Source organism: Dermochelys coriacea, chromosome 2, assembly GCF_009764565.3.
Source record: "Dermochelys coriacea isolate rDerCor1 chromosome 2, rDerCor1.pri.v4, whole genome shotgun sequence".
NCBI classification, from domain to species: Eukaryota; Metazoa; Chordata; order Testudines; family Dermochelyidae; genus Dermochelys; species Dermochelys coriacea.
In genome coordinates, this window is record NC_050069.1 from 73,482,219 (window position 1) to 73,507,409 (window position 25,191).

Sequence of the window (25,191 nt, forward strand, 5' to 3'; positions counted from 1 at the left end):
GACCTATTGGAGACAAATTGGAGGATTCTGATGAGGTTCAACAAGGACAAGTGCAGAGTTCTGCACTTAAGAAAGAAGAATCCCATGCACCGCTACAGGCTGGGGACTGACTGGCTAAACTGCACTTCTGTAGAAAAGGACCTGGGGATTACAGTGGATGAGAAGCTGGATGAGTCAGCAGTGTGCCCTTGTTGTCAGGAAGGCTAACAGCATATTCGGCTGCATTAGTAGGGACACTGCCAGCAGACTGAGGGAAGTGATTATTCCCTTCTATTTAGCACTGCATCCAGTTTTGGGCTCCCCACTACAGTAAAGATGTGGAAAAATGGGAGAGAGTCCAGCAGAGGGTAATGAAAATGATTAGGGGGCTGGGGCACATGACTTACAAGGAGAAGCTGAGGGAACTGGTCTTGTTTAGTCTGAAGAAGAGAAGGGTGAGAAGGAATTTGATAGCAACCTTCAACTACCTGAAGGGGGTTTCCAAAATGGATGAAGCTCAGCTGTTCTCAATGGTGGCAGATGACAGAATAAGGAGCAGTGGTCTCAAGTTGCAGTGGGGGAGGTCTAGGTTGAATATCAGGAAACACTATTTCACTAAGAGGGTGGAGAAGCACTGGAATGGGTTACCTGGGGGGACGGGGTGTGGAATCTCCGTCCTTAGAGGTTTTTAAGGCCTGGCTTGACAAAGCCCTGGCTGGGATGATTTAGTTGGTGTTGGCCCTGAGTTGAGCAGGGGGTTGGACTAGATGACCTCCTGAGGTCCATTCCAACCCTAATCTTCTATGATTCTATGAGCAGCTTCCATATGAGGAGAGATTAAAAAGACTGGGACTGTTCAGCTTAGACAAGAGAGGGATAAGAAGGACAGAACGTATGATAGAGGTCTATAAAATCATGAATGGTGTAGAGAAAGTGAAAGGAAAGTATTATTTATCCCTTCACATAATACAAGAACCGGGGTCACCCAATTAAATTAATAGGCAACAGCTTTAAAAGAAACAATGGAAATACTTTTTCACACAACACACAGTCAACCTGTGGAATCCATTGCCAGGGCATGTTGTGAAGGTCAAAAGTATAAATGAGTTCAAAAAAGAATTAGATAAATTCAGGGAGGATAGGTCAATCAATAGCTATTAACCAAGATGGTCAGAGATGCAACCCCATGCTCTACATATCTCTAAACTTCTGATCGCCAGAAACTGGGACTGGGTGACAGGGGATGGATCACTCAATAAATTGCCCTGACCTGTTCATCCTCTTTGATGCATCTGGCACCAGCCATTGTCAGAAGACACGATACTGGACTAAATGGACCACTGGTCATACCCAGTATGGTCATTCTTCTTTCTTTATGTTCTTGCCTGTTTTGGGAGGGAATTTTGCCATTCTCTAATATTACGCAATGGGTATAACACCACATCTATGCGAATTGTTTATTACCAAGTAGGTCTGACTGAACACCCGTGTTTCTTCCCTTCAGGACCTTGTGATCAATTATCTAGATATAGCAGCCTTCTTAAAGTAATATACATTTAAGAGCAAATGGAACAAAGCATTACAGAGAATGACTGCATAACAACCTATATCTGTATTTAGTCTAATCTAATCATCTCAAGTTACAGGAAAAGAACAGACCCAGCTTGGATTCTTTTAGGAACTCTTGAGACCCAGCCTGGTGTCAGTTTTCCTTCCACACAGTCTCTCCCTCACCCCCAGCCTATTCTACCTCTTCAGGAAAAAAAAATCTCTTTTCTCAAAGCCCTACCATCCTTTCCTGAGCCCAACTGTCATATTGCCCAGTGGCTTTTGTTACAGAGCCTAGACATGAAGTCTTCCATTTGCCTTCTGCTGCTTTCTGCCAGTGGGCCAGTTAGGACATCTAGGAAAATGCCCCTGTAATTGTTCTATTCTTTGACAGTTAGACTTGTTTACAGTCTTAATGGCTTACAATTACAAGTCTCCTGAATGTGGGAGTGTGCTAAAATTGTCTGCACAATCTCTGAAATCCTATATATACACACCATATTCATAGATTCATAGATACTAAGGTCAGAAGGGACCATTCTGATCATCTAGTCCGACCTCCTGCACAGCGCAGGCCACAGAATCTCACCCACCCACTCCTATGAAAAACCTCACCTATGTCTGAGCTATTGAAGTCCTTAAATCATGGTTTAAAGATGTCAAGGAGCAGAGAAGCCTCCCTCAAGTCATATTTTAGATTTAGATACAGATTCATCACTGGGCACACCTGTATTTGTCACACAGGGCCAAGCCCTCATCTGGAGAAAGTCAGTATATCCCTACAGAAGCCAGTGGAGCTATGCAGACAGCTGAAGACCTGCCCCATAATGTCTCAGATTATGTTTATCCTAGGTACAGTAACAGACTTAGTTGAGTATAACCATTCTCCCATAACTAAAATAAGCATATTCGTAATAAATCATGAAATTCTAAAACCCAGCCTCACAAACACATATGTAGTCCCATTGAGTTTGTGTTGGCATGGCAATCGTTACAAAGGAACTGTGATCAGGTTGCCTCTATGGCTTTATGGCTTCTCCCTTTATGGCTCATCAGGATTCCTCCCAAGGTTTATTGGCTGACCCTGTTTTGTGTTGTGGTGTTTTTTTGTTCTGGATTTTTTTTTCTGGACCTTAACACCCCAGAATGGGTAGGACTGAAGTGTGCCTTGGTCTCTTCAGGGCTTGTATCCAAACAGTCCATACTTCCGTTGATCCCTCCGGGTCTGGCTCTCCTTTCTAGCAGTGACTCTTCTGGCTGACAAGCTGGCTCAGTGTCTGACTTACAACCAGGCTTCTCTCTCATCAAGAGAAGGAGAGCTCTGCTCTCCTTCCTGGTCAGCCCTGAAGTGGTGCAGTCCGCTCCTTTTAACCCCCCTCTCCATGTCTGACATTTGCTGCAGGTGTTGTGGGGCAGAGCCAACTGGCTCCACAGGCTCTTCTTAACCCTCTCATTGCCAGTGTGGGGCTTATCCGTCCCTATCATAAATATAAAGGGAAGGAGTACTTGTGGCACCTTAGAGACTAACAAATTTATTTGAGCATAAGCTTATGTGAGCTACAGCTCACTTCATCCAATGAAGGATGAGACTTCCAATGTATCTATCACTAGGAGATATATTTCCTAGAGGAATAAGAGAAAAGAGGGACTAAAAGTCATTTAACTTCTATGTAGTCAGTTTCCCTACCTGAAAAAAATAGGTATAATCTGATTTGTCTTGAGACCTACATTTGAAGAGTGCTACATAAAACTAGGCATTTTTGATATTCTCTCTCCGTCTAGTCCTAGAAGCCTGGATGCTATATCAACAGCAGTTAGTGCTTCAGTCACCTTCAACACTTTCGATTACAAGAAACTCAATTTGGAGTATCAAACAGTTCCCAATACTACTGAAACTGGGGTGAGTGTCTAGAAATCCCCACTCTACTGTTGTAAGGTCAATTTGACCATTTGGCAGGAAAGAGCAATTTAAAATTATCACTTCCCCCTCTATTGACTCCCTCTCTGTAAAATCCCAGCTGCCTTTCCTCATTCCCTCCCAGGCTAGTACTAATATTTTTGTCCCTCTCCCCATTAACTCTCCCTTTCGTATTTAATATAATGAGAGATTATGGTTTTGTTTTTCAGTGATAAAGTCCCAGCCCTGCTCCACTGGGGGTTGCTGTGTGGGAAGAGCATTATCTAAAAGGACTTAGCAACCAATCAGAATATGCATTTGGACTATCAGTAACTGCAGACAAACTTTAATTCAGCATAGACAATGGAGGGAAAATGGCCTTACAGCTATACTTTAAATCCCACACAGGGGGCCAAAGAAAAAGTATTCTGGCATTTTTCTTTTCAGCTCAATGTGCACATAATACTACCATTTATCATTTGATTACATACTAGCGAAGGAGCAGCTATTCCTACCTCTGAGCCTGCATAATTAAAATAACACTCACAAAACAAACAAAAAAGGTATTCCCTCCGCATCAGTGTAATGCAGCTGGTTTGGCAATGGAATGTATTTTTTTAAAAAGCTTACAACATTCTAGAGGTAAATTATGGCTCTCCTGTTTGAAGACGTATTTAATAAAACCCAAGGCTTTTTCAGTTTATCCTCTCTACGGATGTGTTTTGCTCTCATACTGCTTGTAGTTTGGGGCTGTAGTAATATATGGCAGCATGAATGATAATATTTTACATCAAGTGACACCGATAGCACTGTAATAGCTGTGAGACTAATAAGTAACATTATTGTAGAGTGTTTCTTTCCTTTTAGTTCATAATACAAATGGACATATTGTGAAAAAATAATTTGAATATTAAGGGGCAAATGAAAAGCATACTATCTACGAACTCAGGTAAAAATAGGGCTTCATGAGCTGCCTGAATGCCTACAGTGACTAAATCAAAGCGAAAAGAAAAGGAGTACTTGTGGCACCTTAGAGACTAACAAATTTATTAGAGCATAAGCTTTCGTGAGCTACAGCTCACTTCATCGGATGCATCCGATGAAGTGAGCTGTAGCTCACGAAAGCTTATGCTCTAATAAATTTGTTAGTCTCTAAGGTGCCACAAGTACTACTTTTCTTTTTGCGAATACAGACTAACACGGCTGCTACTCTGAAATAAATCAAAGCGGTATTCCAAATCCAAGATCTGTCATCTTACACTGGCACTGTGATTAGAACACATCATAACAACTGCAGTACTCATGAAAGCACTTGGACCTACTGCGAGTTCGCATTAATCCTAGACAATGTTAAAGCTAGTTTACAGTGTTATGGATGCAGAAGCATAGCCACTTACATTTCATTTTCTGAAGCTGTTCCCCCCCACCACCACCATTGTAAGAAGCACACTCTTCCCACTTGGTAGTATTATTTGCCCAAATTAAAGGGCTTCTGGGTAAGCTGGTGAAACATACTGTAGTTTTATCAAGAATTTTTTGAATTTCATGTCTTTGCTCTGAGGCTGCACATAATGTAAATCTGGATCAACCCAGTCAGAACTACATCCCAAATGGTATAAATTACACCATAGTTCTATAGCCAGTAAGGTACCATCAGTAAGTTAATGAAGTAAGATGTAAAGCAAATTACAGGAAATATAAGTGAACACTTAAATGAAAGCAAACCATAGGAACACATCAATGACACAAAAACATGAGTCTTCAAACGGCAGATTGAGCATAACCCAGCATTTACAAGGAGTGGAAGAATAGGAGGAGGAGGAGCTGACTAAAATAATTTTGAGTGTTTTGCATGCATGAAAACTTTCAGTCAGGTCATCGTGTCTCAAGAAAACTGAAAACAAAAATGTACATCCAATCTTTGTACTGCAAGTGTGTTCAATTTTGAGCTCTCAGATGAGGTAAATGTTTCCAGAAGGAACATAACAGGAATTGGCAAACAGTATGGGAAAGGATCTTCTTCCCATTACAGATAGGGTGATGGGAAAGAGGTCGCAAGGTCTTTGTAGTCACAAAGGTGTATGCTGTTTGGGGGACAGCTGGACACACTTTAAACTAAATAGAGCCTGTTTTACATGAAATGAGCAGACTTTTGTCCTTGGTAGAAAATGCCAGATAACAAGTTTAGGACCATTCAGTACATAACATTTCTCCCATTTCCAGACTGGCCCCCTCATCTTTAGGTTTCCATTTCTTCCTTAAAGGCTGTCAACTAGAACTGGTTGAAAACTTTCCTAGAAAGCATTTTTTTTTCACTGAAACCAAAATGTTTTGTGGAAATATCTGTTTCCTGACCTTTTTTGTCAGGATTTTCCCAAGTCCAGGATGGATTCCGGGTGTAGGGGGAGCAGAGTAGGCCAGAGAGAGGAGAAAGACCCACAGAATAGACAATAACCTATTGGTTAGGAAGTTCACCAAGGCTGTGGGAGAGCCAGGTTCAAGTCCCTGCTCTGCCTGATTCAGATACATCTGGGAGGCAGGAAAGTATTACTATACCTAGGGCTGCCAGTTGTGGTTGTAGGTTTCATAACATTACATAATCTTTAATTAAAGATTACTCTTTAATTCCTGGAGACTCCAGGACAATCCTGGAGGGTTGGCTACCCTAAATATACCCAATTTACAAAAGAAGAATGGAGGCAAAGAGATGAGATCGCTGAGTCCGGAAAGCACTTAAGCTTCTGTTTAACTTCAAGAACATGCTCAAGTCTGATTGACTTCAATTGAATTTTAAACACAGGGAAATAACTTGCTAAAGATCACTCAGGATCTGCTGATCCTAGTCCAGTGCCTTAACCACAAGGCCATTCTTCCTCTGCAGGGCAGTATGGCTGTGGTACAGTAATTTCACAGATATGTGACATCTTGTAAGATTTACCTGGAAAGTGTGCAATATCACCGTTTTTACCCATTGAATAAATTGAGATACTGTAGTAAATCGTACAAGATCTTGTACGCGTTTCTGTGGTACATTTACAATTACTTTTTGTCACCACTTTACCTCTTGGATGACATGTACGCAGGTTTAGCTGTCTTTCTGGAGTTAATGTTTGACAAAATATTTTATCGTAAAGTACTAGCTCCAAGGTAACAGTCATAAGCAAAACTATTACATTGTTAAAGAGTTTCAAGGAAATGATGAAAGGGGAAAGGAAAGACATGGCAGAGATACTATCACACTATGTAGAAATATTCGACAGAAGGAGGAATGGGCAAGAGTGACAAATGGACACAGAGGACACCCACCAAACACACTGTTCAGCCCTACTCTAGGCAGATATCGGATGCACTGTATTTACCTGTAACAAAGATTTAAAGCATCTGTCTTTTTTTTGTGGTTGCAGCACTTGTATAGCTCATTGTGCCACAGAATTATTTTGAACTGAGCTGAGCCTGATAATGATCTTTGTTGAAATTCTGTCCCCATTGAAGTCATTCAAAATTTTGAAATGATTGAATCCCTCGAGAATATACTGTTCTGATGATTGAGGCCCTGGCAAGTGGTGGACACAAAAGGTCCTCATCAAGAACATGACCCCTGAGTTAGTCCCTAGGCTCCTCACAGCACAGTTCCCTTAAAAGCCATGGTGCTATTTGCTGCCACCTTCACACAACTACACAACTTTCCCTCCACAGGAGTAGATATTCAGCAGAAGTAAATGAGCAGAAGTTAACATTTCTTTGAGCAGAACTACTCAAACAGCACAGGGCAACCAAGAACCAGGAGTATAGCTGGGTGAAATTTTTCAGTCAAAAATCCAGTTCCAGAGCAACTAAAGCTATTCACAAATTTGTGTCAAATTAGGCAGATAGTTTCAGCTGAATAAAAAAAAAATAAGGAAAACAATTTCAAAAATGTTGAAACAGTTTAAATTTTAAAAAAACAATCAAAATGACATTTGAAACATCATTCAATCCCAATTATTTTTTTTCCATTTCTTGCTGAAAGAAAAAAACAAAATTCAGCTTTGGTTCAATAACTTGGGGTTTTTTTGGTTCTGCTACTAAATGAAAATATCAATTGCTTGCTCAGCTCTAGTCCTGAGGAAGCCTGTGGCTCACACCCCACTGGCTGAGAACAGTAAAATCTCCTGTCGGAAATTCCCAGTGGGAACCTGGGTAAAGGAAGGAAGGATCAGCTTGCTTGTTCCTCATGCTCCTGCTACTTCCAGCTTTACATTCACCCTCCTGCCCAGCATCCAAACTGGCAGCTTCCCATGTTCCTCCCCACCCACACAGGCCTCAGTTAGAAGAGACCAGAGGGCTGCTTCCAGGGGTTTTGGAGCCACAGATCACTGCTTCTGACAGCTCCAAATTAAGCATTGTGCAAGCAGGGAAGAGAGGCGAAAGCCTTATCCTCCCCCATGCAAAGGTTTATTGGATTTGAGTCACCAAATGGTCTTTCTGCCATTTTGTGGGTCATAAATTAAAAGTTCTCCAGCTGAGTTCTATTGGCTGAGAAAAGTATTAACTTCTGCCAGACCATTATTCTGCAGCATGCTACACCAACCCGCTCTTCCTTACCTGTACCCAAACACTAACCAACAGAGCTTCAGCCATGCACAGTGTCTATGGAAGAGGCTGTCAGGAGTTATTAAGAATTTTCTCACCCTTATTACATATATTTGCTCAGTGCTGTGCCTCAAAGTAAAGGGTAAATACCTTGACACATTCACTAGGAGTAAGTGCAAATGCAATTCAAACCAAAAAATCAGCAGAGTAGATATATATGTGTTTGTCTTCTCGTTTATAGGAAGTCTTGTAACCTTTTTGTCATTTGTAGCCTTGCGTGTCAAGTTAGAGTAGAATCAGTTGTGACCTCAACTAAATGTCTTATCTTTCTCAAGCAAAAACATTGTTAACAGCAACAGTATGTGAATGTCAATATCCATTCTGTATGGAGATGAATCAGAAGCACCTCTCATCTCATCTGATCATTGTGCAGAGCAATGCAGTTATTTTCCTCATATCTGTGTCTCCAAATGATCATATATTCACTCATCACTGTACGATGTCAACTGTAATTCTTACTGGCAATTGATATTTTTTAAAGAACAGTATGACTACATTATAAATAACAGAGCCCTTATCACTTCCCATGAGTTCAGCATAGCCATGGGCAGGCTGGACTTCAAGATATACATATAGACAATTATTACGCAGAGGGATTATAAACCCTGACAGACCCTCAATTAAAGCCATTCCACTGTGAGCCATGGTGATAAAACAACAACCTAAGATTTGCACAATAAAGGAATAATTATCCATTTACTTCTATTGTAGAGTGTTGCCTACATTTGTTCCTAGTGTTTTATGGAATTACTGTGGAATTATATACTGTGATCATTTTAAAATATTGAAATAAGACTTGTCATGTAACTACAATGTTTTAGCAAAATGAAGTTACTTTAGGTAGCTGTGATTACAGCATAATCGGAGACACTTAAAGTGATGCCAGATGGTTGTGTGCAACAACGCATTATTATGAGAAAACAAATGCTCTATTGTAAATAGCAAAAATAGTTTATAGTATGATCTAAAGTTCATAACAGAAAGAAAGAGCATCCTCATTTGTCAGGATCCTGGTGAGACTGGCAGTCCTATGCAGCAACAACATTATAGAGATGAATAAATAGCCAGGAAATTTGGCTTGTATCGCATGGAAGCTTACAGATGGTGGATGAATTCATGTCTATCATGTTTTTTCCAATGCACTGACTTTTACATATTGCTGCCAGCTGGAACATAGTTTTGAAACTAGAATATAAATCACCTTCAATGTGTTCCCAGCATTTGAAATAAAAACAAATTTTGAAGCAGGTAGGGGAAGGTAATTCAGATTGAAGGAAATCTTATGGGACCTAAATTAAAACCCAAAGGGCTGAATTGTTCATCAGTGAGTTACATGGCTTATAATACAGATAAGTTTAGCCCCATGTGTATTTGCTCTCCTTGAGTAAAGAAAAACATACAATGCAAAAGTTGATAAACAAATTATATCTAATCTACCAAATAACCTGCCATTTTATCAGTAAGGAAAAGCTTTGGAAATTGGAAAAGCTTTTGCATTAAATGTATCCTCAGTAGACTATGAAACATCTCTCACATAAGATTAAACCATGAGTAAAGTAAAGAGCATGAAGCACAAATGCATTATTAATGTTATGTGTTGATATGATGGAAGCATCCAGAGGCCCGGATCAGGACACCTGTGTGTTAGGATGATGTGCAAACACAAAGGTAGGCATGATCCCTGCTCTAATGGACTTACAAGGAAAAATGTTTTTTCCGTTTTTCAAAATGTATAAAAATAACATTTACTTTTTACTTGCACACATGCATAACCAAGTCACCTGATCTTCCTAAATTTCAAGCTGTGTTTCTCTAAATCTGGTAGGTACTACTAAAAAGCAAATAATCCTGATAGTGATGAAGTGGACAGTATAGCTGGGGAGAAAATGATTTCCCTTTCAAAGAGTTTTCAAAAGTCTGATTTTATGATAGACTGAGTTGCCTTCCCTGAGGAAATCTCAAGCATTGTTTATGAGCAGATAATTCTATACTTAAACCTATAAAACATTTTACAATAGCTATGATCAAATATGATTTGGAAATCCACTGAACCACTTTGATCTATACTTACATTGTGCTTTGTGAGGATGGAAATGTTAGTTGCTATTGCTTGTAGCCAGTCCATACAGTCTTCAGCAGAGAGAGACTGAATTATTCCACTGCAAACTCCATCCACAGCAATTATTTGGAATGCATTTTGCCTATAGACATTTCATAACAGATCAGGTCAGCAGAAAAAGTCATCTGTTCTAACATATCATCTTAACATCACATGTAGAAAAGCTTTTCTTTCAACCACAATGGTCCACTGCTGAACTCTCATCTTAATTATCTCATTTTATATATATATAACTTTAATTAAAATGAATGTAATAACAGGTCAATTGAGATTATATTTAACTTTTATAGATGGCAGAGCTACAAAGATAAGAATGGTTGCTTGAAAATCTTGACCAACATTTTCAAACCTGACTATTTAAAGTTAAGTTCCTAAATCTGTATTTAAGCAGTTAATTTAAATTCTTAATATGGATTTATGAGCCTAACTTTACACACCCAGGTTTGAAAGTCTTGGCCCTTAGACTGAATGATTACTCAGTTCTGGGAAATTTATGATGCCTCTACATCAGTTATAGAGCAATGTTTTCCCTTCAGAATTCCAGTTCATACAGTCTCCTCAAAATACTTACCTGAATAGCTTCAGAAGCTAAATAAATGAGAATATCTGGTGCATTTTTAAAAGCAATTCAATATTTATACAACTTTATCTGGGATTATTTGGAAGTTTAACAATTATTATATTAAGTGAAAAAGTACAAATGTAAGAAATTCATTATCAAACTTGAAAGCAAGGTTTCATGAAATGTCACATAATAAAAATTTCATCCCTAAAAGTTTTGATTTTAAAGCCATTCTTTAAATGAAGTTAGCTTAGTGTCTAATTGTTCTAGGCTGGTTCCTATAGATGATAGAGTTTTTGTTTTAAAATGATCCTGTTCTAAACTACTTATGAAAGGATTGGAGAATTCAAAATTGATCCACAATGATTTTTTTCGTATTACCTTTCTGCAATATTTGAGCATAAACTAAATACAACGGAAGTCTATAAATTACTCACTGACATAAGTGGAAGCCATCCAAGTAGCCTAATCTGGGCAGTTATATAATGTGTTGTCATGCATTAGAGACTGATTTACTGCAGTTGAATGCCAGGCAATTACAAAGCAAGAGAAAATGTGTGTATACTAAGTACTAAGGGACTTAATTTCTTCAGTAAAGAGCCTTTCTGGAATGCAGCCTATAGGAGGCTCCTGGGTCTCTGGTTTAACAGCCAGTGAAGCTGAGCCTCATTTCATCTCCCAGAACAAGAAATTGCAAAGCACATGGAGACTATGGCATCCCAAACTTGGCATTCTGTGAGAACTCCATCCTTCAGCACTAAATTCGTAGTTCAAAATTAGGCATGTGTCAGTGAGGTACTGTGAGAGTAGCTCACCCACAATCAGTCATCCTTAAGAGGAGGATTGGGTCTCACGTAATGAAATCAGTTGCTGACATCATAAAAGATTTTGTAAAGATTCTTTCTGCTTCTTAAAACTGCATTATAGTTCTGTGGAATGTCCAGATGCTGTATATCTAGTACACTAGGGTTCTTTGTTTTAGTGAGTTAGTACTCCCATATTCAGGGTGACTGTTGCCTTCATCCACATCTAAGAGCAGAGCCTGTCAAAGACATGCCTATTTTCCCTTTAAATGCCCCCATCATAACCTCAAAGGCATGGAGTCTTTTTGAACCATCCAGAAAAAAAAAAGGATAGCAATTCCTTGAAGGTTCTCTCCTCCTCCATTTAAGTTGGAAAAGCTGGGTGACTGGGAGGTGGGGATTAGGGTAAACTACTGGCGCCTGTGCATCCAGGGGAGTGTATATAAGCCCTGTTCCTCCAGCCTGAGCCCCCTTCCCATGGTTGGATTATTCTGGTCAAAGACACATCTGTTTTCCCTGTAAATACCCCTTCTGTGTGAAAGTCAGGGCCTTACTTCACATAAACTCAACAGAGACCATGTTCAGGAAAACAGACAGATTCTCTGTTTAGAGCAGAGAATGTTTTTTTTCAGGACTCCTGGCACGCAGACAGTCCGAGTCCCTTCTTAGCAAGGTGAAAATAGAATTTTCCTATTTCTTCTTTGCGAGGAGGGAAAACAAAGGATTTTTCATCTGGCAGAGTCAAAGAGAAGTTCAGGCTCTCTTTTAGGCATGACAAAAATAATCAGAAATTCCTTCTTGACAAGGAAAAGAAGTCCCTTTTCAGCAGAATATTGGGACATACACACTCACTCTCTCTCTCTCTCTCTCTCACACACACACACACACATACACATGCACAAAATGATTGATCACTTGGTTTCAGAGAAGCCAGTTCTGACCCCTTTCTTATCATCAGGGAGTAAATGAAGCTTTTCCTAAGCCAAAAACCCCTCCCAAAAACAAAAACAAAAAAAAACCCAAGCCCTTCTACTGGCTGAAACTTAATGAGCATCAGATAAAGGACTCTCCTCCAGGCCTGGGGATTTTGAGATGATACAGAATCTCTTCTTTAACCCCAGTGAAAAGTTGGAATCCCTTTGCTGTTCATATACATGATCACGTAGACAAAAGTAAATCATACTCAGGGATTGTGATATATAGAAGGGAAAAAAAACTGATTTGAAATACCCTTTGGTTTGCACCACGTTTTTCTATTTTATGGTACAGAAAATATTTAAGAAAATTGGTTCTGTCCGCCAGTTGATTTCTTGCTGAATTAGTTGCCTGAGTAGAATTTGAGCTCCTGGGCTTCTGCAGCATGAAATTCATGGAAGGTTTTAAATCAATAAGTCAAAAAGCATAAGTCTGGCAGCATGCGGTTTTATTTTAAGGTTAACATATTAGTATGTTGCAAATGTTGCTGTTTGATTAGCTTATACTTTAATCCATGTTATCAAGGCTGTGTGCAAGTATTTGGGTAATCATAAATGTGAGCATGTGTATGAAACAGAATATTTCTGTACAGTAACATTTTTAAAAGGTGGTGTAAAAAAACCAAACAATTGAAAGCATGTCAAAGTCATGACATTTTTGAACACTGTCCTGAATTAACCTTCAAATTACTAAATGTTTCCTCTCCAATACTGTGCATAAAGTGGTCTATTACAAGTAGATAAATGATGATGATGATGGTAATGAATACAATAATGATACTTAGTTAATACTTATATATCATTCTGTATTTTCAAAACACAGATATGAACTAATTGAGACATAAAAAGGCATCATGTAACACAATTTGTTTAGTGAAAACAGGCTTTTAATGACTAATTACATAATGTGTAATGAATCTATTTTACTTAATACTGTTTTCAATATCCTCTCATTAATATTGCTTTCAATAGCTTCAGTGTTTTCAGTCATCATTAGGAATTTATCTGCAGTCCTCTGATAACATTTTTGAGACACTATTGTGTTCCAGAGTAATTTTCACTAATCAGAAGGGCCAGAATCTGGCTTACCCAATACAACTAAAATTTGTTTTTAAACAATTGTCCACCAAAACATAATTTTTTCTCATTGCCAACTCAACTTTCTTCCATGTAAGTTGTGTTGGGTTAATTGTTCATGTTACATAGTTAATATAGGAGGATACAGGGAGATTGTGCAATTATTCTAGGATGAAAACACATAACATTATATTAATTTGACCTAGACATAATCATAAATTTCTTTTCTGGAAATCATGGGCTGTATTTATATCTCAGATATATGGTTACTTTCTTAAAAGAAACTGTTGTACCTAAGTATGAACTCCATAAGTCTATGCATGTTAGAACCAAAACAAATAGAATATAATTGTATTTTGTCAGTGTTCAAAATTAAACTTTAAGGCCCCAGATCCAACAACTAGTTACATGCGTGCTTAACTTTAACCATGTGAGTAGTCCACACTGAAGTCAATTGCTTAGCCTTGGTCTACTCTGGGTGGGGAGGGGATCGATCCAAGTTATGCAACTTCAGCTACGTGAATAACGTAGGTGAAGTCAATGTACTTAGACCGACTTACCGTGGTGTCTTCACTGTGGTGAGTCAACTGCTGCCGCTCCCCCATCGACTCTGCCTGCGCCTCTCGCGGCGCTGGAGTACAGGAGTCGACGGAAGAGCGCTCAGGGATCGATTTATTGTGTCTACATTAGATGTGATAAATCGATCCCTGCTGGATCGATCGCTGCCCGCAGATCCAGTGGGTAGTGAAGACGTACCCTAAGTTGAGTTTACAGCAAAACAGTGTTCAAATTTGACCGAAGTAATGACATGCCTTCCATTTCCCCAGAGAAGTTTCCTGTCCCCATTTTATTCCAATTTTTAAAATTCTCTCTGTCTCTCTCAACATCCATCGCTACCTAGTAATGAGTAGTCAGGGTATGATGTAGTCCTCAGTCTTCCTACACCAAGCAGAAGAACAGTAAATGAAGCTGATGTCAGGAACAGAGATGGTGAAATCAAACAGTTGGGTCAACTGAAACTGTTGGCAAATTCAATTAAAATTTGGCAAATTCTTTCAGCCAAAATCAAGCAAAAAAGGAAAAAAGAAAAAGCAATGGGGAAAAAAATTTCCGAGAGTCAAAACACTTTGACATTTCAAAACAACACATTTCGATTTTTCATTTTGAAATGATCTTTCATTTAAAAATGTGCCTACATTTAACACAAAATAAATAAATAAACCCACCTGAAAACACAGGAAAATATTTTGTTTGACCCAAAACAACCTTTTTTTTCAGATTTTTTTTGGTTTAGCCAATGAATCAAAAAATAATTTTTGCTCAGTTCTAGTCAGGAATACCAGACAATCAGAAATCTACATGGTAATTGATTTGTTACCATTGCCATCAGAGTTTTGTATTTTAATTCCTGTGATTCCTAAATGCTTAAGAACAATTTTGTCTTAGTTGGTTGGAGGCACAGGTGGCAGACTGAAGTATGGACATGTACTGGGCTAGTGTGCATGTACACAGCTGCCTCTTAGTTACTTGAGTAAAATTCATACTGACACCTATTAGAAAATGTCTATTGCTGTATGTTGCTGGCAGAATTGAAAGCAATGATATTTAGGTGTTCAGACCATTAAAATGATGTGCTTATTAAGCTTGCTTTATAAGATTTCTGAACAAAAATCAACTTAAATGCAAAATATTTGGGAAGATTTTCAAGTATAACTATTATTTTTCAACTTCCTTGCTGATGTCTATTAAAATTGGCTTGAGAGCCATGATCAACAGTGGAATCATTATTAAACTAAACTGAGACAAGTAGTCAGAGGACTCAACAATCAAGCAGCTCTATGGCCCATGACTATGGGGAAATATATATTTATCTTTTCAACTGAAGTGCTGATTTACTAAGTTACCATTAAGATTATATCTATCCACAAGCAAGACAAATTTCAAGCATACATACTTATTTACCTGCACAAATCTGATCCTGGGAGGTACTGGGAAAAACGGGAATGAAGGAGAGGGATTAATCGGAGATCACACCATCTCTTCTCCCACCTAAGCCCTGGTGATGTTGGCCATGAGGAACATGATAGCGTATCCTGGAAGAAATTTTAAACACTTCTGATTTTTGACCTTTATCATAATCATCTACCATAGATAGAGAGAGACAGACTTTTTTCCTTCAAGTATTTGGTGCCTTGTTTTATGTAATAAAATCTTTCCTGAAAATTCTATTTGATCAGGTTTAGTTAGCTGTGGAGTGATTCCAAGCTTCTTTTTTTTCACTTTTGATTGCAAAAACAAAAACTGAAACAAGTATGGTTGTAGGAACTGTGAACAACTGCCATCCCCTCAACCAATGTTCTATATTGTAAACTATAGAAATGAATGTTACAAGTCTGGGGAAAACAAAAGAACAGAATCAAATGTTACTGAATCATGTTATTGCAATGAATAGCCAAGGAAGGTGTTCAAAATTCAAAGGTAAAGGACAATATTTTGAAGTGTTGAGTATAAAAGTAGCTATTCAAAATGCCACAATTTAGGCTTATCATACAGTATTTCATAAATATTTTGAAATTGCCATGTTTGGCAACTTGCAATTGCTTTAGTACCAAATTGTAAAATGTCTTCTATTTCAAGGGGTCACAATATTCCTCCCACTTATCATGTGTTATATTAATATGCAGCCAGGAATATATACATTAGATATTAGAGGAAAAACATACAAATTATAAGGGCAGTTAAGCTCTCTAATAGGCTTCCAAAGGAATGCACAGAATCCCTGAAGGGCCAAAATCCATTGCTGTGGATGTAAAATCTTAACCACAGTTTCTTTTCAGAACTTTTAATATAGGCTCAAAGTCCACAGCTTGGCCTGGGGCATGAGGGCTAGCTAACAAAGAACAACACATGGCTAAGAGAAAGCTGGGGTAGACAGACAACCTTGTGTGGTTCAAGTCGATGAGCAGAGTCAGCATAACTTCAGATGGTGAGCCGTAATTGGGTGTCCTTATCGCGAGTTACAGATACACAAAGCGCTGAGAAGGGCCTCAAAGTTAACTCCTTAATGCAGGAAGAAGATAGTGGTACAATTCCCCCCCAAATACCAGAACAGAGTCTGAGAAGAGGCCTAACATGATTGACATTAGTAATGACACCTTCCCCTCACAGATGTATGCCTATCCTAGTCCATAGAAATGCAAGGGTAAAACTATAAACAATTGTTATTTTTAAATACTAATTACTGCTTTTTTGCTTTAAATCTCCAGGAATGTACCTGTTGATCAACCGTGAGAGCTGCCAACTCATTCCCCTGGACCCCAAAATTAGGATTTAACCTATATACTTTAATAGAAATAGTTTGAGGGTAATCACCTGTACATCAGCAATATGTTAATCTAAACCATGTGCGGAGCCATTATGCAATCTTTTAGACCATTGTCTTATTGTGCTTATCTTGTCTTGCTGCTAGAACCTATGCAGGGGCTTGGGGACTCCCACCCCGTCACTTCTCTCCACCCAATGAGCACATTTTACTAGAACACCCCAAGGCGATTTTCTACAACAGTAATTTTACTGTCAAATTTTAGGTTTCTACTCTCTGTTCTTCAGTTGTTTCCAAAATGCTGAAGAATATTTTTGGGGCATGCATTGTTTTTTTAATTAGTGCTTGTGCTGTGCCTAGCACAATGGGACATAAATCCCTGATTTGAGATTTTTAGGTGCTACTGTGATATTATTATTACCATGAATAATAATAAATAAATAATAATAATAACAACTTAATTATATTAACATTATAAATGGGAGACATATATTATTCTCCACTCCCTTCTTAGTCAAAAAAAGCAGAACAACTTACAGAAAACAAACAAACAAACAAATAAACAAACAAACAAAAACTACAACACCATTAAAGCTGAGAGAGGTGAAATTCAGACCCCATTGAAGTCAAGGGCAAAATTCTTATTTAGTTCAGAGAGGCCAGGATTTCACCCCAGACCTGGTGAACGTTTCAGAAAGTTATGAATGAAAAAGGGGTTATAAAGGAAATACATAGACAAGATTAACAACAGTGATCACGTCCTAAAGCTATACTGTATCACATACTAAGTTTAACCTGTGCCTGAATGAGGCAGGGGGCCTTATTACCCCTACATCATTCACTACGTATCACTGAGGGAATTAGTACTCACTGTTCCTTCTGTCTACCAAGAACCCAATATGCTTTAAGTTATACCTATGTATAGTAATTTACTCAGTGAAAACAGCCTTTTCATTACTAATTGCATAATGAATGTGTAATGAATCTACTTCTGCTTAATATTGTTTTCAATACGCTCTTATTAAATATAACATTTCATTGTATTTACTCTAGAGAGTTACACTCTGGTAATTATGAATGAGATATAATTCATACCGTGGCATAGGGCCACAGAATGTAATACCAGGTGCATCAATGTCCCATTCTGTGTGTGTAACTCACATTGAAAAATAGAGGTCTGTGTTGTGTACACATGTATAGTGCCAATAGAAAGGAGGGAGTTCATTACTGAAAGAACCGCTTTCATTACGCATATTCCATGCAGGCAGAAACTTGTGTTTTAAAAAATTAGCCAAGTCAAAAATATTTTTATCAGACCACAACAGATCAAGAGATTCTTTTTCATTATGAAGTAGGGTCCTGGTCCCTGGGTTTTCCCTTCCATAGGGACCCCATCTATTTCTGTCACATCCTTCCTAATGACAGGTTTCAGAGTAGCAGCCATTATAGTCTGTATCCTCAAAAAGAAAAGGAGTACTTGTGGCACCTTAGAGACTAACAAATTTATTTGAGCATAAGCTTTCGTGAGCTACAGCTCACTTAATTGGATGCATTAAGAGGAAAATACAGTGGGGAGATTTATATACACAGAGAACATGAAACAATGGGTGTTACCATACACACTGTAAGGAGAGTGATCAGGTAAGGTGAGCTATTACCAGCAGGGGAGCGGGGGAAAAAACCTTTTGTAGTGATAATCAAGATGGGCCATTTCTAGTAGTTGACAAGAATGTCTGAGGAACAGCAGAGGGGAGAGGGGGGCAAAATAAACATGCGGAAATTGTTTTACTTTATGTAATGATGCATCCACTCCCAGTCTTTATTCAAGCCTAAGTTAATTGTATCCAGTTTGCAAATTAATTCCAATTCAGCAGTCTCTCCTTGAAGTCTGTTTTTGAAGTTTTTTTGTTGAAGAATTGCCACTTTTCTGTAATCGAGTGACCAAAGAGATTGAAGTGTTCTCCGACTGCTTTTTGAATGTTATAATTCTTGACGTCTGATTTGTGTCCATTTATTCTTTTACTTGGAAACTGTCCAGTCTGGCCAATGTACATGGCACAGGGGCATTGATAGGACATATGCCGTCATGTGCCAGCAATGCCCCTCTGCCATGTACATTGGCCAAACTGGACAGTCTCTATGTAAAAAAATAAATGGACACAAATCAGACGTCAAGAATTATAACATTCAAAAAGCAGTCAGAGAACACTTCAATCTCTTTGGTCACTCGATTACAGACCAAAAAGTGGCAATTCTTCAGCAAAAAAACTTCAAAAACAGACTCCAAGGAGAGACTGCTGAATTGGAATTAATTTGCAAACTGGTTACAATTAACTTAGCCTTGAATAAAGACTGGGAGTGGATGGGTCATTACACAAAGTAAAACTATTTCCCCATGTTTATTCCCTCCCACCCACTGTTCCTCAGATGTTCTTGTCAACTGCTGGAAATGGCCCACCTTGATTATCACTACAAAAGGTTTCCCCCGCACCCCTCGCCCAGCTCTCCTGCTGGTAATAGCTCACCTTACCTGATCACTCTCCTTAAAGTGTGTATGGTAACACCCATTGTTTCATGTTCTCTGTGTATATACATCTCCCCACTGTATTTTCCACTGAATGCATCCATGAAGTGAGCTGTAGCTCACGAAAGCTTATGCTCAAATAAATTTGTTAGTCTCTAAGGTGCCACAAATACTCCCCTCCTTCCTAATGTTATCATACCTTGGGTCTTCAGCTTGGTCCCTTCCAAAATTTTTTCTCCCGGGGCTAATCTGCCCGAGCTCTAGGGGGCGGGCCAGTCTCTGTTGCCTCTTCTGGTTCAGAGACTTTAGGGTGGGGGTCAGGCTCAGGTGCTTCCTCCTCCGGGGCTGCCTCCTTTTCAGCTACCCTGGTCCACCTGCCCACAAGGGTAACCCTCTGTCCCTGGGCCAGGATCCAGGTCCCCAAGGCCTTAGCTGCCCTTCTTTCCATTTTCATCTTTCTACCCTGCCTGGGAGTAGAGAACAAATCAGGAAATATTTCAGAGAAGATTGGGGGTTGACAGTTTGGTAGGATGCCTCGCTAGGATGTCAGGGTTTCCTCCTTTCTCCAATTCCCCTACTGGGAGTAAGTCTCCAAATTCTGGGAAGTCCCTCCCTATGAGCATCAAGTATGGGAGTCTAGGGACTACACCTGCTGCTCCCACAGCGGTGTTCCCCTGGTTTTTCATTTTTTACTGGAATGGTGGGGTAGTAACTAACTGTCCCATGGATGCATGTCACCCCTGTGTGCTTTGCCTGCAGCAGCTGACTATGCTTCACAAGCTTCCCTGAAATAAGCATGATCACACTCCCCAAATCAACCAGTGCCATGGTCTCTGCCTCATTTAGTTTTACTGGTCTGGTGTACATATGCAGGGTTAGTGCGACCCCCACCAGGTGGATTAGGGAGCATGGGTCTGCCCAGTTCCCCAACTTACACTGCATTGGCTCCTCGGCATTGGGACGCTGTTCAGCTATGTGTCCCCACTCCCCGCAGGCGTAACATCTGTATGGGGCCTTAGGCATTTCCCAGTCTCTTGGTTTGGGGAGACTAATGACACTATCCTCTTCCCCCTCAGTGTTCTGACTCTTTATGGCCTTCGGTGGGCCTTCAGCCCCTCTCTTTTTCCACCTGGGCCCTCCTGGCGACCCAGGCGCCCGATCTCTGGGGCTTGGTGCTGATAGTTTAACTCGGGGTGCCTCTTCCTTAACTGATTGGGTCAGCTCCCTTGCCGTCCTTCGCTGATCTACCAGTGTGACAACCTTGTCGTAGGTAGAGGGTTCGTTCTGGCTTACCCAGGCGTGAATGTCTGGCAGTAGTCCTCTCATATACTGGTCAATGACCAGAACCTCTAGTACAGGGGTTGGCTACCTCTGGCATGTGTGCCAAAGACAGCACGTGAGCCCATTTTTAATGGCACGCTGCGGCCTGCCGGGTCCCAGCCACCAGCCCCGCTCTTCGCGCCAGCTAAACCTCCTGCCCCAACCCTGTGCCCCCTCCCTCATTCTATTTCCTGGCTAGACCCTACATCCCAACCCTGTGCTCAATGCACTCCCACCCTCATCTCAGTGCAGAGAGAGGAAGAGAATGGCTAGAACCAGGGAGAAGTCTCTACTCTACATAGGTACCTACTCTATGTGGACAAGGCCAGGACCCCAGACCAGCAGCGGGCTGAGCAGGGCCGGCATCCGGGACCCTGGCTGGCAGGAGCCGGCGGACAGAAACCCAGACTGGCAGCAGGTTGAGTGGCAACGGGCTGAGCCACTCAGCCCACTGCTGGTCTGGGGTCCCAGCCGCCAGCCCCACTCAGCCCACTGGTGGTCTGGGGTTCTGGCTGCCTGCTCCTTGCCAGCTGGGGTCCTGCCCGCGGGCTCTGCTCAGCCCGCTGCCAGCCTAGGTGAACGGAACCCCAAGCCTGCAGCAGGCTGAGCAGGCCGGTGGTGTAAGATCAGCATTTTAATTTAATTTTAAATGAAGCTTCTTAAACATTTTAAAAACATTGTTTACTTTACATACGGCAATAGTTTAGTTATATAATATATAGACTTTATAGAGAGACCTTCTAAAAAAGTTAAAATGTATTACTGGCATGCGAAACCTTAAATTAAATTGAATAAATGAAGGCTCAGCACACCACTTCTGAAAGGTTGCTGACCCCTGCTCTAGTATCTCCTCCGGACTCAGGGACTCAGTTCGTGACCACTTTCATGAAAGATGGATGAGGTCATATAATTGGGTTACCATGGGGTTTTGTTTTCCTGGTACCTCCACTCATGATATCACTGGGCCCGCACTGTGGTTGTTACCCCAGATCTGGCCAGGATCTCTGCTTTCAGCTGGGGGTAGTCTGCCACAGCCTCTTCAGGCAAATCATAGTAGGCCTTCTGGGCCTCCCCACACAGGAATGGAGTGAGGATGCCAGACCACTGTTCTCGGGGCCAAGCGTCCCACAGGGTTGTCCTCTCAATGGCCAGGAGGTAGCCTCTATATCATCATCCCACGACATTTTCTGCAGCCAATTGCTGGCCCAAATCATCTGCGTCACATCATAGCCACGGTTCAGCTCTGTAAGGGCCTTTACCTAGTTTACCAGTTCTAGCAACATAGCCCGGTCTTGAGCAGCCTGGTCCATCAGCAGGTAATTAGCTGCAGCCTGACTGCCTCCTGTTGAATGGCTGCCTGGACACAGGTAGCCTCCTGCTGGGCAGCCATGGCTTGCATCAGTGTCCGTACTACATCCTCCATTGTAATGGGGGGAAAAAAACCCACCGTATCCCTTTTTTTTTTTTTTAAATAACAGCACCTTTCTTCTTCCACCATGCTGTGCACACGAAATGCCACTCCTGACACCAGTTGTGACAAAGTTCTGCCTCTGCCTTGGTGGGTCCTGTGCTTATTGGAGGATTTGCTCGCCTCAGAGATTCATGGCGGCCCTCAGTTTGGCCACTTTTCCTAGTGGCTCAAACCTTCCATTCACTCAGCTAACCTCATCACTGGCCAGCATGAGGAAAAGGAAGGAGAACAATCCCCACAGTCTCCGCTGGTCCACCTAGTGGGTGGGGGCCGGCCAGGGACCTTCCCCTCAGGTGGGACCCATGGTCCAGGTCAATTCCTCCTGTATCTAATAGGGAGTTGGGGGGATGAGGGGAACTTGGGCCCACACTATACTCCGGGTTCCAGCCCAGGGCCCTGTGGATCACAGCTGTCTACAGAGTTTCGTGTAACACTTGTGTGAAAGCTACAACTCCCTGAGCTACTTCCCCATGGCCTCCTCCCAACACCTTCTGTATCCTCACCACAGGATGCATTCCTCCTGATGCCAGATAGCATTTGTACGCCTCAGTCCTCCAGCAGCATGCCCTCTCACTCTCAGCTCCTTGTACTCCCCTCACTGACTGAAGTGAGGTCCTTTTTAAACTAGGTGCTCTGATTAGCCTGCCTTTCTTAATTGATTCTAGCAGCTTCTTAATTGGCTCCAGGTGTCCTAAATAGCCTGACTTCATTGGTTCCAGCAAGTTCCTGATTGTTCCGGAACTGCCCCTGTTACCTTACCTAGGAAAAAGGGACCTGCTTAACCCAGAGCTAATATATCTGTCTTCTATCACTCTCCTGTAGCCATCTGGCCCGACCCTGTCACAATATGCCTTTCCCTCTAAAGTAGGTCAGTTTTTTAACCAGTGTAGCCTTCTTCCTCAATTTTGGGGTTGTTGCTTTATAGGCATCTCCTAAGGTGTTCTTAAATGATTCCCAATTATCATACAAATTTTTGTGATTAAATTATCTCTCTTGGATGATTTGGCTTATAATTGTTTTCAGTTTTGTGAAATTGGCCCTATTAAAGCACAAAGGATATTATATATATTGCTTGCACACTATAAATGTGTTCAAGTCATGATCACATGAACCTAAGCAATCATTAATCTTTTAGTTCTGTGATCAGTTTCTCTTTATCTGTTGAGACAAAGACTAATAAAGAATTCATCTATGTTGGCTGTAACACTTTTTGAGTTAGGAAATTGTCATCTATAATGTTTAAAAATTACAAGAATCTTTTAGTACTGGTAGCATGAAACCTCCTTCATATGTCACTCAAATTGAAGTCCCCCATGATCATGCAGCTTTGTTTTTCTCTACAAATTCCAGATAAGTGTATAAGAAGTGGTCATCCTGTTCTCTAGTGAAGTTTGGTAGTCTGTAGCAGACAAAAACTTATACCCTCCTCATGTACTTTACCTATTAGAATATTGATCCATAAGCATTAAAAATAATTTTCTTCTGAATTATGAGTGACTTGGGAACAGGTAATACCATTTTTACATACAGTGCCACTCCCCATCCTCTTTTGACCATTTGATCCTTCCTAACTAGGTTGCAACCATTGATTTTAATATTCCAATAGTGTGAATCATCCCACCAGGTTTCAGTAATACCAATTAGATAGGATTAATGCTCATAAATGAGCAATTCTAATTCCTCATTTGTTTCCGAGGATCTTAGCATCGGTGTGCAGCCAATTAAAGAATTTCTTCTCTTCGTATTCTTTGGTTCTGTAATAAATTTTGTTCTCAACATGCATTTCCACCACAACTTCAAGAACCATCACCTGTTCATTAAACTCTCTCTGAAACACTTCCACACTAGCATCAACTTCCCGGACACCACTATCAGCTGCAACAATGGAACCCTACAGACAACTATATACAAGAACCTCTGGATCACCACACCTTCCTTCAGAGATTCAGCAACCACCCCAAATACACCAAGAAATGTGTTATCTATAGCGAGGCACTCAGACACCACAGAATATGCTTTGAGGAGAAAGTCCAGGATATGCACATTAACACTCAAAATTGCCTTCACCAAACAAGGATACTCCACCAAAGAAGTAGATTACATCCTTGAACAGGCCACCCAACTACACCGAGAGAACCTGCTTTAATATAGAAATAAAATCCTCTGACCCCACATCCCTAGTTGTCACTATCACCCCAAACTGGAACCCATACATGGTATCATCAAACAACTATAACCCATACTCAATGTGGATCCTAGCCTGAAAGAAATCTTTCTTGAACCCCCTCTTCTGGCCTTCAAAACTACTCCCCAATCTCTCCAAGCTCATCATCACAAGCAAGCTCCTCACAGACCAAGACACACCAACTTAAAGCAGCATCAGACCCCGCCAGAACAGATGAAAAATCTGCACACATATCTTCACTGCTACAATGATCAATACCACCATAACACACTTTTTAAGACACATGGGTCCTACACATGCCTATTACAATATATGGTATATCTCATCCAGTGCACTTAATGCTCCAATAACCCTGGGGTGAAACCAACCAATCACTATGCTCTTGAACAAACTCACATAGGATAATGATTAAAGACAAAAACATCATATCGCCTGTTGGTGAACACTTTTTCCAAAGCGATCACTCTATATCTGACCTATCAGTCCTCATCCTCAAAGGAAACCTGTACACTTTCAGAAGATGAACTTGACAGCTGAAATTCATAACTTTGCTAGACACTAAAAATAAAGGACTGAATACAGACACTGGATTTATGTCTTATTACAACAATCTATAATCCACTAACAACCTCTGCCCTTTGTTCTCCACCTATGACTGGAGGGGTGTTAATGGGCCATTTCACCTTGAATGGTCCTTTGAAATATGTGTTAACTACTTATGCTAAACAATCTGTTTCACCTTGTATTTAGCTGTGACACTCTGAACATGTTTCCAGAT

At 40.5% G+C, this 25,191-nt stretch overlaps 1 protein-coding gene across 2 annotated transcripts in view; it reads right to left on the minus strand.

Annotated features, from left to right (window-relative positions):
• The window catches only part of SNTG1 (syntrophin gamma 1), a 578,088-nt gene that overhangs the window by 158,839 nt on the left and 394,058 nt on the right, over positions 1–25,191 (minus strand). For both annotated transcript variants that reach the window (XM_043507881.1, XM_038390970.2), the window contains exons 10-11: positions 15,554–15,684; positions 10,128–10,257 (exon numbers count right to left, since the gene is read on the minus strand). In XM_043507881.1, the coding sequence (XP_043363816.1) occupies positions 10,128–10,257; positions 15,554–15,684 (261 nt within the window). The remainder of the gene's footprint in view (positions 1–10,127; positions 10,258–15,553; positions 15,685–25,191) is intronic.